General features: G+C 36.2%; 1 protein-coding gene across 4 annotated transcripts in view; it reads left to right on the top strand.

Annotated features, from left to right (window-relative positions):
• CROT (Carnitine O-octanoyltransferase) overlaps positions 1 to 18,397 on the top strand; it is a 160,754-nt gene that overhangs the window by 85,455 nt on the left and 56,902 nt on the right. For all 4 annotated transcript variants that reach the window (XM_067149186.2, XM_067149185.2, XM_068228089.1 and 1 more), the window contains exons 4-6: positions 3,380 to 3,563; positions 8,345 to 8,547; positions 18,164 to 18,379. In XM_067149186.2, the coding sequence (XP_067005287.2) occupies positions 3,380 to 3,563; positions 8,345 to 8,547; positions 18,164 to 18,379 (603 nt within the window). The remainder of the gene's footprint in view (positions 1 to 3,379; positions 3,564 to 8,344; positions 8,548 to 18,163; positions 18,380 to 18,397) is intronic.

Genomic DNA, 18,397 nt, shown 5'->3' on the forward strand with positions numbered 1-18,397 from the left:
GTGGAATCAGAGATAAAGCTTTTCGCAGATGATGTTATTCTGTACAGAGTAATTAATAAGTTACAAGATTGTGAGCAACTGCAAAATGACCTTGATAATGTTGTGAGAGGGACAGTAGGCAATGGTATGATGATAAATGGGGATAAAAGTTAGGTTGTGAGTTTCACAAATAGGAAAAGTCCTCTCAGTTTTAATTACTGCGTTGATGGGGTGAAAGTTCCCTTTGGGGATCATTGTAAATACCTAGGTATTAATATAAGGAAAGATCTTCATTGGGATAATCACATAAATGGGATTGTAAATAAAGGGTACAGATCTCTGCACATGGTTATGAGAGTATTTAGGGGTTGTAGTAAGGATGTAAAGGAGAGAGCATATTTGTCTCTGGTGAGACCCCAACTAGAGTATGGTTCCAGTGTATGGGACCCTTACCAGGATTACTTGATTCAGGAACTGGAAAAAATCCAAAGAAAAGCAGCTCGATTTGTTCTGGGCGATATCCGACAAAAGAGTGGTGTTACAAAAATGTTGCAAAGTTTGGGCTGGGAAGACTTGGGAGAAAGGAGACGAGCTGCTCGACTAAGTGGTATGTGATATACTAACAATTTGTTGGTTATTTTGATCCACCCTTTCAATTGTATTGAAAAGGTGGATCAAAATAACCAACAAATTGTTAGTATATCATAGCATAGTTCAATACGGGTCTAATAATGAGATTAGTTACATGTAAAATAATAAGTGGTATGTTCCGAGCTGTCAGTGGAGAGATGGCGCGGGAGGACATCAGTAGACGAATAAGTTTGGAAGGTGTCTTTAAAAGTAGGAAAGATCACAATATGAAGATAAAGTTGGAATTCAAGAGGACAAAGTGGGGCAAATATTTGTTTATAGGAAGGGGAGTTAGGGATTGGAATAATTTACCAAGGGAGATGTTCAGTAAATTTTCAATTTCTTTGAAATCATTTAAGAAAAGGCTAGGAAAACAACAGATAGGGTATCTGCCACCTGGGCGACTGCCCTAAATGCAGATCAGTAGTGATTGATTGATTGTCAGCCATGGCAGAGAACCGATTGTACCTTGAAGCATGAACATGTTCCATGTTTCTTATTGAAAAATATGTCCTGTTTGTCCTACATACATAATTTTACAGCTGTTGCATTGTAGTTTGTAGATACCTGATAGAGAAAATTTATTAATTTGATTAATGGTACATGTAATATAGAAATTAGAAAAATTGTTGTTATTAGTTTTAAAAGCTATTTGTTGGTTGTTTTTCTTGAAAATATTAGTCATCTTCGTCATCATTGTACAGTTCCAGTTTCCCGGGTACTGTTAATGAGCCTCTTCCACTTCTTCCTGTCCATATACGACTTGTCATGGAGAACATCATCCACTGTCCATCCTTTGGCAACTAGATCAACCTTGATCATGTCCATCTATTGGGTTTTAGGTTTTCCTGCAGGTCTTTTTCCCTCCACCTGTCTTTCCAAATTTATTCTGGCTGTTCTTATAGGCTCCATTCTCATCACGTGTCCATACCACCGTAGCCTGGATGTGCCGATTTGGTCTAATAGGGATGTCTTTATTCTGGTTTCTTTCCTCTCTTCCTCATTTCTCAACTTGTCCATCTTGGTCTTCTGGATGATGGATCTAAGAAATTTCACCTCTGATGGTTGCAGTCTTGATGAATCTCTTTTTGTGAGGGTGCACGCTTCATTACCATACGTCAATATTGGTATGAAATAGCTTTTAAACATCATCAGTTTGGCTGATTTTGGAATCATGTCATCCCATGAAGGTGTTTTTACTTGTTGGTAGAATTCTGATCCCTTTAGCACTCTGTTTATAATTTCCTTTATGAACAAATTATTACTGGAGATTACACTTCCAAGGTATGGAAAACTATCAACACGCTCTAGCTGGTAGTCTCCTAGTTTTACACTTGCTGGACGTCCTTGTCTGTTGACTGCCATCACCACTGTCTTGGTCTCACTGATGTTGAGGTTATATTCTTGGAACTGGGATTTCCATACGTTGAATCTGGTCTGTACTTCCTCTTCTGTTTCATCCCAAATCATGATATTATCAGCAAAGGTCACTGCATTCAGTTCATCTAACTCTTCCTTGACGTTCGTCATTATATTGTCCATAACAGTGATCGAACAGTAGTGGGGACAGTGCACTTCTTGCTGAACTCCACTCTTGGTCTCAAACCATGATGATCGACCTTTCCCAATTTGTACACAACTAGTACAGTCTTTGTACAACATCTGAATTTTCCTTACCAGTCCTTCAGGCATACTTCTTTTCCTCAGGCACTCCCAGATCTTATAACTTATAACACTATCATAGGCCTTTTCTATATTCAGGAATATAATGACCAGGTTCTTGCCTTTCTCCCAATACTTTTCCATCAGCGTACGGGTGCTAAAAATTAGATCCATTGTTGATCAGTTACTTCTGAATCCATATTGCTCCTCCTCTAACTGTGGTTGAGTGATGGTTCTCAATCTCCTTTCTATGATCTTCTCTAGAATTTTTAGCCCATGAGACAGCAGTGTTATTCCTCTGTAGTTGGTGGGTTTCCGTCTGCTGCCTTTCTTAAACAGGGAAATTATAATGCCCTTACTCCAATCTACAGGTATTTTGTTGTCTATTAGTAATTAGTAATTTTATATATATACATGCATCATTAAACGTAAAGGAGTAATATGTTTTTTTGTCTGTTGATTCTGTGGTTAAAGTAGAAATTTGATGTTTTTTAGATATGTTGATGATCTTATTGATAAATTGTGCGCTATACCTGTTTGATTTAGTTATCAATCTTATAACATTCAGTTCATTCTGAAGGTCTCTTTTAGTTAAGGGAATGGTGAGTGATCTATTTATCATACTGTAGCATGCCACCTTTTTATGGGATTGGGGATGGAGAGAATCATTTGGGATTGTACTAACCATTTGAGTTGGTTTTCTGAAGATACAATAAGATAGCTCGTTGGAGTGTGTCGTAATACTTAAGTCTAAATAATTTATATTCTGTTGGGATTCAGATTCCAGTGTAAAATCGATATGTGGATCTAGAGCGTTTAAACTGGATAAGGTACAACCCGCATTTCCAAGGTCTTGATTCAATATTTTACTTAAGACATACCAATTTGTAATCTTTTATTGCTGGTTATATGTATGCATGTATTTTCAATTTGATCATGACTGAAGATGACCTAATATAGCAAGGTTGAAACTAGTACCAATTATATAAAATATTATATTAAATCTAATGGTATTGAATAAATGGACCTTTCTCTACCCTGTGATAGTGATCAATTGTCAATACAGACCATAATGCAATTCATAACTTATGTAATTGCTTGTTGACAGCATGCTGCTCTCTATACCCATCAACTTGTGAACTTTTGGCTACTGATGAGATCAGACCGGATGATTCCAACACAGGGTAATGACAAGAAAGTATTTTTTAGTATGCAGCAATTCAGACGACTATTCAATTGTGTACGTATCCCTGCAGAACATACTGATGAGCTTGTCACACACTTCAAAACAGGTACATATTACCTATTATTGACTTGTTACATTGAATTATTATATTATCAGTATTATTGAATTGTATTAAATCCTGTGAAATCAAACGTCCTCATCATTATAATTTGTAAAAACTATTATCCTCGTCATTATAATTTGTAAAAACTATTACACTTTCATGGCATTGTAAATTTACTGAGACATCAAGCTTTCTTCACTATTTGTGGTGAATGCAGTAGAACTGTACATGTATGGAATGATTGGAATTGATAGGGCAAAAGAAGTGGTATGAAATGTGGTAGTGAATTAGATATACAGAATAGGTGACTGCAGGTTTTATGAGGAAGGTCTGTCGGATGGGATTAGCAAGCAAGGTTGTGGTTTAACATGGCTGTTCATATTATGATCACAGCCAAGGCACCTCCTTTTTTTAAAATGTAGAATCCGGAGCAGAGGGACATGGATTTCCAGTCTCCCATGGAAGGTGTATTGGTAGGTATGCTATTTACCAACTGATGAACCCAACTTAGCACACTGAGGCAAAATGCTGGCAACCAGGAATGAGTTAGCTGGAAAATTTATAATGCCCAATAACAGACCAACTACAGTAGAAGTCCGCTATAGCGAGTACGGCATATAACGAGAGCCCCGCTATAACGACAATTTTTGCCGGTCGCTTCAAAATTCCTATATTAAACTGTGTATTATCCTTCGGTTACAGCGAGAGCCCTATCACTGGCACATCCATTATTACGAGTGATTTTTTCTGTTACCGATATTTATGCACCCTAGCGATTATGTTGCATGCAATTGATCACCTTCGGTATCGTTTCCTCATTATGTCCACTAGTTAGTTCTCTCGCCAACATTCGAAGGCCAAGGCAATGTCTGAGTCGATTAGTAATACCCACCAACTGCTGTTCCGTAAAGAAAATTTGAAATGAAAGAATTTTTGCATAATAAATGCGTAAATAACGTGTCCAATAACAGTTGTTAACTTGTTAAAATTAATTTTGATGCTAAATACTGCAATTAATTAATGATGAATACACCTCAAGGTATGGCAGCATGCTTCATTGATTTCAGAGGTTAGTTTCTATTTTCTCACGTCTGTTAAATTTCAGAAAGGCTATTATCATGTTCATTTATAGCGAGAAGGGTATTTTCTACTGGTGCTAGAAATACGTATGTATTCACAATAAATATAGTACGGTTAAATTAGGTTAGGTGACTCTGTTTGAATAAGAAAAACTGAAATGTTTGCCACAAAATTCGATCGATCATCTTCGGTACAGTATAGTTTTCTCGCTACGTGCGTTTGCGAGATCTCTCGTCGACATTCGAAGGTGATGTTGGAGTTGATTAGTAATACACATCGACTGCTGTTCTCAAAAGGAAATTCGAAATGAAAGAGGATAACACGTTTTTGTAATAACTGCATAAATAACATGGCCGATAGTAGTTGTTAACTTGTTAAAAATAAAGGCTGAAGTAAGCGGTCTCTTAATTTTAATGTTATATACTGAAATTAAGTAAGAATGTGATACACCTCTAGATATGGCAGAGTACATCACTGATTTCAGAGGATAGTTTATATTTTCTCGTGTCTAGTTAAATTTTGGAATGGTTATTCCCATATAAATTTTAGCGAGGAGGTTATCATTTCTCTACATGCGTTTGAAATATGTTTTCATGATACATATATGGTTAGGTTAGGTGGTGCCGTTTGAAGAAGAAAACGGAAATGTTAGCCACAGAAGCCTGCGGAGTGATAACGCATTTCTCCGAATCCAAGACAAGATTTTTTTTTCTCAGAATCTCATGTGAAATATCAAGGGTCGTCTTGCATACGCAGCATTGGCAACTATTGTAGTAGCCATGCTGCTATTTTTCAACCCCCAGCCCCCTTGTGCGTGCAATATAGGATCGTCTCTTTATTATACATCACTAGCCGCGGCGCCCAGTTGTACAGTGCCTATGTGTAACGTCACTGGATCTCAGGAAATAGTGAAGAGAGAATGACATTCTATTAGCCTCTAATTACATTTTTTCAGAATGTAATTAAACATACACTTTCTTGTAGTATCAGATTTTGAAAAATAACAACCAAGTAAGCCATAGAGTGGATATTATCCAGGAAGATGCAAGATCATTTCTCAAATCTGCAGAATGGCATAAAAAAATGCAAACCTTTGAATTCTTAGAAAGGCCATAGCTGCTCAGTAGCAGAGTTATAACGTGTCTACTGTACCTGACGCTTAGTAAAATTAAGTTTTATAGATAGCAGGAATATTTTTGTGATGGATCGTCATACTGTAAAGATACGTGGAACAGGTATTGCCAGCAAATTTTCAACGGGTTCTCGTCAATATTATGATGCCAATTTTAAGTTAATGGTTATTAAACACTCAGAAATGTAGAATAATTGTGCAGCCACGAGAAAATACGGCATAGGCCTAACTAAAGCCAATATTCGGTGTTAGCGTGAAGACAAGGATAGCTTAATAATGCGTACTGCACAAAAAATTTATTCAGTGGTCCGCAACATGGATGCTTTAAAGAACTCGCAGATGAAATTGTGAGGTATATGCACAAAAAACGCAAGAGTGAAAATGCCATACTGCGGCGCAGTAAACTCGTTCTTTGTCCTTCGATGTTCGCGATAAGGCCTATACATCGCTAGCCACTGAAGTTGGCCGAAGCCAGCAAGTGAGACGTGCGTGTAGCAGCAGCCAGTTATATTTGATGCTGAGTGAAAGTAACAGTTTTATAGTAGGCAAGAATATTTTCCTGATGGATCCTCGTATTGTAGAGACGCGTGGAATAGGTATTGCTGGCAAATTTTCAATGGGTTTTCTTCAATATTATGGTGCCAGTTTTAAGTTAATGGTTATTAAACCTACTGAAATAAAGAATAATTGTGCAGCCGCAAAATAATACGCCATAAGTAAAGCCAGTGTTTGGTGTCTAAAAATAGTCTATAGAAAGAAAGAAGAAAGGCATTCATATGGTAATACAAAGCACTTTTTAAGTCTGATTGGATTCGGAGAAATATCGTCGCCATAAGACCTATCTGTGTCGGTGCGACGTAAAGCCCCTAGCAAAAAAAAAAGATTTGGAGAAATACAGTACTATGATTTTTTCGGAATGTAATTAAACATACACTTTCGTGTAGTATCAGATTTTGGAAAATAACAAACAAGTAAGCCATAGAGTGGATATTATCCAGGAAGTCGCAAGTTTTTAACAAACTGATTGCCGTTTCATACTGTTTTTAATGTGTATTGGAGTTTTGCCGACATTTACAAAAAATTGGATATAACGACAATCCGTTATAGCAAGTAAATTTTTCGCTGTTATTATTTCTCGCTATAGCGGACTTCTACTGTATATTGGATTATAAATTTACTCATTCGGGACAAATATTTCAGGTTCCCTATGGGAATCAACATCTGTATCATCTCATGCATTGGGCGGGTGAGAAGCCAGTGATGATGCCACTTGGCTGTCAACACCCACCCCCACCCCCACCCATTACTCACTTCCTCCAGATGATGTTTGTTATGGAGATCTGTTGCCTACTAGAACTTGCTATTACTACAAATAAATATGGCATTAAAGGTAGATCAGGTAAACAATGAAATTGAATGAAAGTTTCTATTGAAACACTTGTGTTGCAGGTGATTTAAACTCACCTGTCTTTGAGGATGGAAGTGGTAAATGTGAAAAGAGAGTGCAGGTTTCCATGTTAAGTTAAGCCTTTTTTGATGTGGAGTATCACATCCAGGAATGTTTGCAAAAATTTGTCCATATTTACCATACAGACCATTCCCAACACATCAGAACATCCACCAGACTGTAGTATTGTATGAAATATGAAATTTTGAGCTGCTATGTTCTGTAAAAATAACATTCAGCTTTGTGACCAGTTGTAGGCCATCTTCATCTCCTTGTTACTCATTGCAGTCTGCAAACATTGGTCACAATGTACAGTATATTCCCTGTTTTAAATAAATGGGTAGCTTTGGTATGTAGCCTATATGAACAATGGCAGGAGTAGAGGAATAATATGAAAAAGAATACAATCTGGTAATCATGCATATTTTTCAGATATCATAAATCAACTTATTATGAGAAGAACAAAGTTCAACATTTATAAGGTATAATGTAGAATTCTGAATAGTCCGCCTCCGTAGTGTAACGGTTAGCACTATTAGCTGCCGTCCTCAGGGGCCCAGGTATATGTTTATAATGGTACATGCAGCTCACCTACATTGGGGGTGTGCCTGTAAAAAGCTGCACCACCTCAGGATGAGACACAAGTTTACAGTTACAATAATTTAATTGAAGCCCAAGAAATAGTTATATTTGTTAAGACCTAGAGAATACAGTGGATGAGTCAAGTGGAATGAAGTACAGAAGACGCAGAGGAATGCACAGTTCTGGAAGAAAGGGTAGACTACTACTTAGATGAATGGATGATATTCTTGGAAATTTACAGCTCAGGAGCTTTAAAGAGTGAAGGTGAAGTGCAAGAAGATTTGAAGCTAATTGTGAAGGAAGCCAAGCAAGTTTCTCTAAAAAGGACTGTACATTCATACAAAAATACATTTTTAACCTCTATATTCTATTCTGTTTTTGCCCTCATAAATTATATTTCCTTTCTTTTAGTGCAAGATCTTGAGATTATTTTTTCTCTTGTTACTTTATGAAATTCATGTTGTTTCTTTAACTGTTATAAAATTAACTTTATGAATGTAGAACAAATAATTATAGTAAGCAGAATGTTGTTCTTTTTGTCAGCAAAGGAAGGAACATGTGCTTCTCATGTAATGGTACTGTGCAATGGAAGAATATTTCGGATAGAGGCTTTGGATGCTGATGGTAAAGCCATTACTCCAGCAGAATGGGAAAGACAACTGGACTTCGTCAGCAAGAGATGTCAGGAAGCTGAGGGCCCTGGTATAGGTCTCTTGACCTGTGATAAACGGCCTGTCTGGGCAAAGGTAAGAAGGTGCAAATGCAATATAAGTTCATTAATAGGTTTGTTTATTATCATAGAGAAAATAAACATCTTTGGAAAAACTCCTAACTGAAAAGGAATGTAAGATTTCTAAAGAATCTGTTACCATGTAGGTAGAAAAAGAATAATAACCCAGCCATCAAGTATTTAGTTTTTAATTCCAGTTCTATTATTTCTTTTGACCTGTTATAATTAGGATACACCTAAATGCAATTAACAGTTGTAATGATTTTATTAGATAGTATGTTGCCTGCTATATTTGTTTGTTCAGTATTTAACTAAATGTCAGTTTTCATATATATTAGAGTATAGTGTAGTAAAATAATAATAATAATAATAATAATAATAATAATAATAATAATAATAATAATAATCTGTTTATGCATTTAGCTTTGTTGTGTAATCCTTGAGTAGTTCTTCTGAATTTCAAAATTGAATTACAATTTTCGTTTCTGTTTGCATGTAGTAATAACCTATTGTAATTAGGATACATCTGAACACAGTTTAAAATTATTGTAGTGTAGTTATTTTATTCAAAATTAGCATGCTTATTTATTATTGCATAATAATTGTGTAGTAGGAGAAATACCTATCTCTCTAGAAACTTAGCTCTTACTAGAATTCTATTGTTGTAATTAAGATAGGCTTAATTGCAGTTTAGAATTGTATAATTCTTTTGTATTACTTTTGATATTCAGTAATTGATGGCAGTTTTCATTCTGATAGGGCTTTGTGGGATAATGTTTTTGGAGTGTGCAGACATGAAAAGAGTGGTGCAGATGCTGATTTGGAATTATTTGATAAGATAATCAGCTATGTGGGAAACAATACAGAAAGGAACGTGATTGTAGTGGGTGATCTAAATTTACCAAATGTTAATTGGGAAGGTAATGCGAACGACAGAAAGCATGACTAACAAATGGCAAATAAGTTTGTCTGGGTCTGAGTCTGAAAGTAATGGAACCAACTAGAGGGAAGAATATTCTGGACGTGATACTGGTAAAACCAGATGAGCTTTATAGAGAAACTAAAATAATAGATGTATTAGTGATCACAAAGCTGTTTTTATCGTAGTTAAAAATAAATGTGAAGAAAGGAAGGTCGTTAAATTAGAACTATTAGACAGTACCATATAGTTGATAGGATGGGCATGAGGGAATTTTTAAAAAGTGTGATCAATGGTAAATGGTAAATAAAAATGTAAACAAACTGTGAAATGGGTATAAAGCAGTTATTGAAGAATGTGAAAACAGGTATGTACCTTTAAAGCTAGTAAGGAATAGTAAAGACCCACTAAATCATAACAGAGAAACAAGAGACTAAGAAGGAGGTACAGGTTGGAAAGAAACTGAGTTAGAAACGGCTGTGGAAGAAAGGAGAAATTGATTGAACTTCGTAGGAAATTGAATCTAGAGAAGTCAGGTAAGGATAACATGATGGCAAACATAATTGGCAGTCGTTCAAATTTTAGTGGAAAATGGAAGGGTATGTATAGGTACTTCCAGGAATCATTAATGAACAAGAGGAGTGTATATGTGAGGATCTACAGAAAGAAATGTTTAGTCAGCAGTATGTAAGGATTGTTGGTTACAAGAATAATGTCCTGATAGAGGAGGTGACTGATACTAGTGAAGTATTGAAATTTACCTATGATAACAAAGACATTTACAATGAAATACAAAAGTTGAAAACTAGAAAAGCATCTAGAATTGATAAGATTTCTGGGGATATACTAAAGACAATGGGTTGGAATATAGTACCATATCTGAAGTACATATTTGATTATTGTTTGCATGAAGGAGCTATACCAAATGAATGGAGAGTTGCTGCAGTAGCTTCTGTGTATAAAGGAAAGGATGATAAAACATAAAGCCGAAAATTACAGCTAGTCAGTTTGACATGTGTTGCATGTAAGCTTTGGGATAACATTCTTTCTTATTATATTAGATATGTTTGCAAAATTAATAACTGGTTTGATAGAAGGCAGTTCAGGTTTAGGAAAGGTTATTCCACTGAAGCTCAACTTGTAGGATTCCAGCAAGATATAGCAGATATCTTAGAATCAGAGTGACATATCTAAGGCAATTGATAGGATAGACCATGGCAAAACTGACTACAGTTGGTCTAGATAAAAGAGTGACTGAATGGGTGGCTATATTTCTAGATAATAGCAGCCAGAGAGTTAGAGTAGGTGGAGTATTATCTGATCTTGAAACCATTAAGAGGGGAATTCCTTCAGGCAGTTTTATTGGACCTTTATGTTGTCTTATTTACAGTATATAAATGATATGATTAAAGAACTGAAATCAGAGATAAGGCTTTTTTGCAGATGATGTGATACTGTACAGACTAATAAATAAGTTCCAAGATTATGAGCAACTGCAAAATGAACAGTAGGCAGTGGTATGATGATAAACAGGCTTAAAATTTAGGTTGTGAGGTTCGCTAATAAGACGAGTCCTCTCTGTTTTAATTACTGCATTGATGGGGTGAAAAGTTTCTTTTGAGGATCACTATACGTACCTATGTGTTAATGTAAGGAATGATCTTCATTGGGGTAATCACATAAATGAGATTGTACATGAAGGGTACTGATCTCTGCACATGGTTATGAGAGTATTTAGGGTCTGTATTAAGGATGCAAAGGATAGGGCATACAAGTCTCTGGTAAGATCCCAACTAGAGTATGGTTACAGTGGTCGGTCGTATGAATTTAGCCCAGTTTTACAACTGGATGTCTTTTCTGATGCCATCCTTACATTTGCTACTGTGTGTATCTGTGGTGGTTTGTAGTCTGCTGTGTTGTTTGTAAATGAAGATGTATATTGAAATGAATACAAACATTCAGCCCCTGACGTAGGTAAATTAAGCGAGTGTGGCTAAAATCCCTGGCCTGGCCAAAAATCGAGCCCAGGGCTCTCTGCTCCAAAGGCCATGACACTGATCATTCGGCCAAAGAGCAGGACATATGTCTTACCGATACCAGTTTGAAATGCTGGTTAATTACCGGAAACCTGTAAAAATATGTAAGAAATGGACAAATGTATGAATATTAGTACAACTACAAATGTATATTTACCAGTCACAATTCTGATATCTCACTTTCAATGTCCAGCATTCATTTTCTTAAATGCCTTGCTTTCTAGCTACACCGTTCAGAGGGTGAGAAATGATCTCCCTCCATCATATTTTTCCGGGTAGAACAGTACATAAGAACATTGAGCATGGGTGACGATGATCCTCTTTGACTAGTCATCTTAATAAGCAAGTGACTGCTAAAAGCTCTTTCCATGCCAACATCGCTGTAGTTGCCTCGGTCAATCAGTGGTAGCGTCTGACTGCTGATCCTAAGTTTGCTGGTGCAACCCTGGCTGAGGTAGTTGATTTATGGAGGGCAGTTATAAATCTTGGCTTTCCATATTGTTGGCATGTTAAAGATCTCTGGTTGTGCTGTCAGACTTGCAGGACAAATTAACTCAGCTCTTTCAGTAGAATTCCTCCTGCCGGGCTGAGTGGCTCAGGCGGTTGAGGCACTGGCCTTCTGACCCCAACTTGGCAGGTTTGATCCTGGCTCAGTCCAGTGGTATTTGAAGGTGCTCAAATATATCAGCCTTGTATTGGTAGATTTACTGGTATATAAATGAACTCCTTCAAGACAAATTCCGGCACCTCGGCATCTCCGAAAATTATTATTATTATTATTATTATTATTATTATTATTATTATTATTATTATTATTATTATTATTATTATTATTATTATTATTATTATTATTATTATTATTATTATTATTATTATTATTAACTAATTTGTGTGGAGGATGAAATTCATTGCACTTCAATATCTTACTCCACTATACACAAGTGTGAATATCTATCTATATAAATGGAGGTCAATTTGTAGCAATATATGTATATATAAAGGTATAAAAATTAAAATAGATGTGAATTAATGAGGCATTTCCAGGCATCTTAGAAACTTAAATCTTGGTAATACAGAAGCTGTTGCCCTCAGGATCCCTAGAAAAATTCACTGAAGGGGCCAGGCTGAGGGGTTTCAAAATTGGGGCTCAGCATAAGAACGCAACTGTAAGCATTTCTTTCACCCAGTCGGATATAATTTTCCAAAGCTTAAACGTTTCTTGAAACAAACAAAAAAGAAAACAGGATAAATAGAAGTCGATATGTATAAGGACATTTATTTATCTTTAGGTTCTTAGAAGAACATCATCATTTCCCATTATCCAGCTGTAGCTGGGTGGGGGCAAATATGGTTCCTTTCCACCTTCTTTGATCTTTCCACCACTCCTCCTCCAACACTGTGTCCCAGTCCAGGTTTCTTTCTCTAATACTGCGTTGGATTGTGTCCTTCCATCTCAGTCATGGTTGTCCATGGCCTCTCCTTTGCATTTGCATTTCCATCACCTTTTTTTTGGCATTCTTTCATCACTCATTCACTTTATGTGCCCAAACCATCTTAATCAGCTCTTCTCTATTCTATTATTCTTTTTTTCCACTGCAATTTCTTCCTGGATTTTCTCATTTCTTATTTTGTTTCTTCTACTCTTCTGTATCATACTCCTCAAGAACATTTTGGCTGCCTGTATTCGACTCTCATCCATTGCTTCCATTGGCACATATTTGTCCCATAACATGTTTCTTACACTATGATAGAAACCGTTTCCAGCTTGAATCCTCTTACTAATTTCAGCATCCAGTCGAGCTTTCTCCATTAATTCACTCCCCAGGTATTTGAACATCTCCACTAGTATTTCTTGAGATAAAAGTACCTAAATGAGACAAATTTAACATTGTCAGTATACAAGGTACAATCTCCCCTTAAAGCACCCAAAGTCTGTTTAAATTATCACATTTAATTAATTATCACTTGAAATTAATTGTCACTTGAAAGTAAATCGGCACTTGTAATTAGATTAACACTTGTAGTTGAAGTAGCACTTGAGAAGAATGACTTGAAAATAATAAAGTGCCTATTCAGGAAGTTTGTAAATGTCTAGTGCTATAAATGGTCTCAAAATAATCACTGCTTTTAATAGTTTGAAAGTTTAAGGCTAAATGCACTCATATCACTTGAATGTTTATGACGCTGGAACTGGTGAATATGGTTCTACGAATAGCATTTGGAACTCCATTGATGTTGTCAGCACCACGTTGTACCACATACCATCATATCCCACGTTGTACCACATTCCATTTCCCTCGCTGTACCACGTACCATATCCCACGTCGAACCACGTACCATCTCCCACGTCGAGTCAGGTGTTAAGTTAATATGAGGATTAAACACTTGGTCAAGATTTCCTGTGTCACTTAATTGTGAAGACACACGAGAAAGTTCAATTTACGATTGATTGTGATTGTTGAAAATAGCACTGTCTGGTCAAGTGAAAACTAGCAAGTCACTTGTAAACAGTACTCAGGATTACACTTTGAATCAGTCTATTACGTGAACTTTGAACTACTGTCTGTTACGTGCACTTTGAATCACAGTCTATTATGTAACTCCAAAGTAACAATTACACTTAGATATAATTATGGCTTTTGATTGAATTAAAGCACCATCTGAAACATTTATGATTTTGAAACACACATCACAGTTCGAAGTTTCCACAGTTTTTAAGTAGTCACACTTCTTAAGTAATACAAGTTTTTGAAAACACTGTTCATATAATTCAGGACTATTTACACAAGATAATAATGTTTCTGGCATTCAGAACACATTGTACTGGGTTCAAAATGAAATCTGAAGTTCAAAGCTTATCGGAATGTCAAGTATAAGTTCAGTCCATGTCCTACACACGCAAGATGTATTTAACTGTTTCTAGTTATTACTAACACAAATATTAGGGGGATATTAAGTGTTATTTTACTTCATTTAGGTTAATATTTCATGGAAATGCCATAAAATGTCCCTAAGGTTTACTAATTTATTTGGTATCACTGTTCAAATATCAGTAATATTTGGGAAAATTGTCCCCACTCGGCTACGACAAATACTAAGTTCCAAGTTCTCAAAATATTCTAAGTTCTGATAAGTCACTGTCCATTGTCAAACCCTCGTTCTCGCACACGCTAAAATTTTACTAAGCTCAGAGATGTCGCCACAAATAATAGAGTTCAACTTAGCATACGTTGTATTTTCTAAATCTGTAACACTGCAGAAATTTAATAAGTTATCGGAAATATTACACGCCAGATTTTTTCTAAGTCCATAGCACTGCAGAAATTTTACAAGTTACCGAGAATAATAGAGTCCAACTTAATAAACGCCGGATTTTTTAAAGTCCGTAGCACTGTCGAGACTCTTATATACTTGAAGCGAAGCTGGCTCTCTGCTTTTCGCGAAAAAATATGTTTCCTTTCCACCTCAATATCTTGGAAATCTGTTGGTCGATTTTCTTGAAACTTGGGCCAGTTTACATTTAAAATACGGGCTTCATGATGGTGTACTTCATTATTTTGTAGCTAAAAGGGTTTAGCAGATATTAAAAATGTTCCAACATTTTCTAGACTGGTGAGCTGGCAACACGTGGAGATTATACGTCATCCGGCTTGCTCCTCGCCTGTGACGTAGCGCTCTCTCTCTCTCACTCACATAGCTTGCAGCTGCGTCTAGAACATTTGCTTTGCACGCTGACTTCAAGTGCTGGCGCCTTCATGTCGCGAATAAATTACAAATTAAAAATACAATGTGCCAGGCCGTAGGCATTCCTGGTACAATATATATATAATCAGTTTCACTGCCCTTGTTAATTCCAAAATTCAGTGAAGGTTCCCACAGTGGGTAGCAAGTGAATTCAGAGTTCAAAACACCAATTGTCTCCTCAGTAATGATGTTCAGGAACCAATTTGCCTTTGTTGTGATTTTTCCCTGGTGTCATGATTTGTTTTTTTGAGATAAATAATGGTTATGTTTCTAATAACTGGACAGGCTGGGGACTTGGGTTCGATTTTCAGGAGCTTACAAGAAGGCAATAACAAGGATAGGATTTCAATGTACCATCAACTCCCTTCACCTGTATTATTCAAAAAAAATATTTACACACTCTTACTTTTATACAATCAAATAAAAAACTGTGCTTTGCAATTGTATACAACCCTTTATATGTGAGAGAGGTCTTCTCAAGTCTGTCCTCTCGAATTCTCTCTAGACAAGCTAATTTACAATTGAAATATGTCTGTGAAACTTGGTGAATACTTAGCTGATATTTCAGGATCTTCTTTCATCTCTCTTCTGCCTTCTGTCTTGATTCTTCTCTCTGCGACGCCATGGCCATCTCGGACTTTGTGATGTCTAGTCGAAAGGATAATGCAGTTCCTCAAACTCGAACTCGGCACCCTTAAATACTGTTGTTACCCAACTCAAGTCATGTTTTCTTTATTGTAGTTTTCGGGTTAATTATGCATTTGTTGAGGATAATAGCACACTGCTGTTACTTAAATCTCTTTAAGAGTTGGGTAGATTCTCTCTCTCTCTGTGTCCCTATGGCTCACTGCCACGATGTATAATTCACGGTAGCTGGACAGGTTCTCTCCTTGTGCTTTTCAAACTTATATGCTTAGTTCCTACTTTCTCAAATTTTTCCACTGCCTTCCCAAATATCGTCCTCTACTAGCATAGAGTTCTGTTGCATCTCTGTCTGATTGGTTCACGTATTCCTCCCACTAAACTAATGGGGAGTGTTATGGAACACTCTAGAACAAAGTACTTTTCTGATGCGTCAAAATCACTGCGTGGCCTATGTGACACTTCTTCCCACTAGTTTCTCAAACTTCCCTCAGGGTTCTACTTCTATTTCTACATTGGCGTCATTTTGTCGAATATTTCCCGGTGTTACACACAACACCGGATTTGCTTCCACTAAACTTTGCTGTATGTTAAATTGTTTTGAATTATATGCTTTGAATATTTTGAATTTACACTCAGATAAAATCATCACTCACATGAATATTTGGAGCACTGTAAGTTCTTGCTACCATTGTACATTTGCTTAGGTTTAAACCATTACTCCTAATCTCTCATTCTCAGAGGTTGCGGATTCGAGACTCGCTCGAGTCTGTTCTCTCGGCACTGAGATATGAAAGGGGTGCATCACGACACACAGTCGTGACAAGCTTCACATACTGGAAGTTATAAGTACAATTACAAAATTCTCATATCATAAAATTTCCAAACATTCTCATTATATTCATTTGTTTGGTTAGCATCTTAAAGAAGCTCTTGCAATCGGGTTGAGTGGCTCAGTCGGTAGAAACACTGACCTTCTGAGCCCAAGTTTATGGGTTCAATCCCATCTTAGTTCTGTGGTATTTGAAGGGGCTCAGTGGTACCAGTCTAATGTTGGTAGCTTTACCAGCACATAAAATAATTCCTGCAGGACAAAATTCTGACACCTCAACATCTCTGAAAACTGTAAAAGTAGTTAGTGGGATGCAAAACTCTTCATATTATTATTATCATCATTATTATTATTATTATTATTATTATTATTATTATTATTATTATTATTATTATTATTATTATTATTATTATTATTATTATTACTTTGTTATGCCTGACTAAGGAACATGATTGAACTTATTTGGCTGCTGTTGTTGTTGCCTATTTATTCTCTCAAAATCTCCTCATCTTCTTATTGTGGCTTTTCTTGCAATCTTCTGACTAGGTTTTATTAGCGGTAGTGCTTGGATGGTGTGTAAAGCAGTGATTGTCGACTAATTTTCTGAACCTAGATCTGTCTAATACAATGCCATCTGTAATGCCTATTTCCTGAAGATCTTTTCCAACATCGAGCAGCCAATTAGTTTTTTACTTTCATTGAAGGGGGAAGATTTAGAACTCTTTTAGTCAATCTGATTACCCATTTTGACAATATACTCATAAAATTTCAAATATCTTTTCCTAAATGTGTGTGAGATTTCCTCTTGAGTGTTGGTATAAGTCATGATATTTCCTTATCATCCAAATTCTCCCTGTCCAGACTGGTTCATCATCATCATTTGCTCAAAGCTTGCAATAAATTGTTGTAGCAAGGGAGGCATTTCTTTTAGCAGTTTATGGTTGATACATTCCAGTATGGTGTTAAATTCTGTATACCTTCGTAGGATAGCTTGCAAGTACAGAAAATACAATATTGTAGAATAAGTCATACACAATGAAGTATATCCAGATAAGTTGTAAAGCAGGGCCACAACTCTCATGTATGTTGTGTTCAAGATTGGCCTGGATTTCACTAATATCACACTGACATTTTTCAGATATTTTGAAGACTGCATATGTGCCTCTCGCAAACTATTCATAGGTTGCCTATTACTCACATGTATCACTACAAAGTGAGCTATATAGCATTTACCTTGCTGTTGTTTTACTTGAGAAATTACAGAAATAAACTCTCGTCGTGGTTTGAGCGCCATCCAAAGACATGCTCGTAGTTGTATACCATGATATATAATCTTAAAATACATTGTTGATTACATTTTCTGGAAACTCTTCTGTTTTGCATTAATGATAAATCTTGCAATATATATATTTAATGCTGTTATTACATCATAAATAATGTAAAGAAATGTTTGTTTCAGAACCGCACATATCTTCAAGACTTATCTCTTCAGAATCGCTCCATGTTGCACGATATAGAGACAGCTATGTTTATGATTGTCCTTGATAAAGATAGACCTGAAGATGATTCAGGGGCTTCATATTTTTCTTTATGTGGGGACTTCAGTAATCGATGGACTGACAAAAGTTTGTGCGTTATTTTTTATCAAAGTGGTGCTATTGGAGGTCTTTGTGATGTAAGTTAACTACATCAA

This window comes from Anabrus simplex, chromosome 6 (assembly GCF_040414725.1).
Source record: "Anabrus simplex isolate iqAnaSimp1 chromosome 6, ASM4041472v1, whole genome shotgun sequence".
Lineage (NCBI taxonomy): Eukaryota > Metazoa > Arthropoda > Insecta > Orthoptera > Tettigoniidae > Anabrus > Anabrus simplex.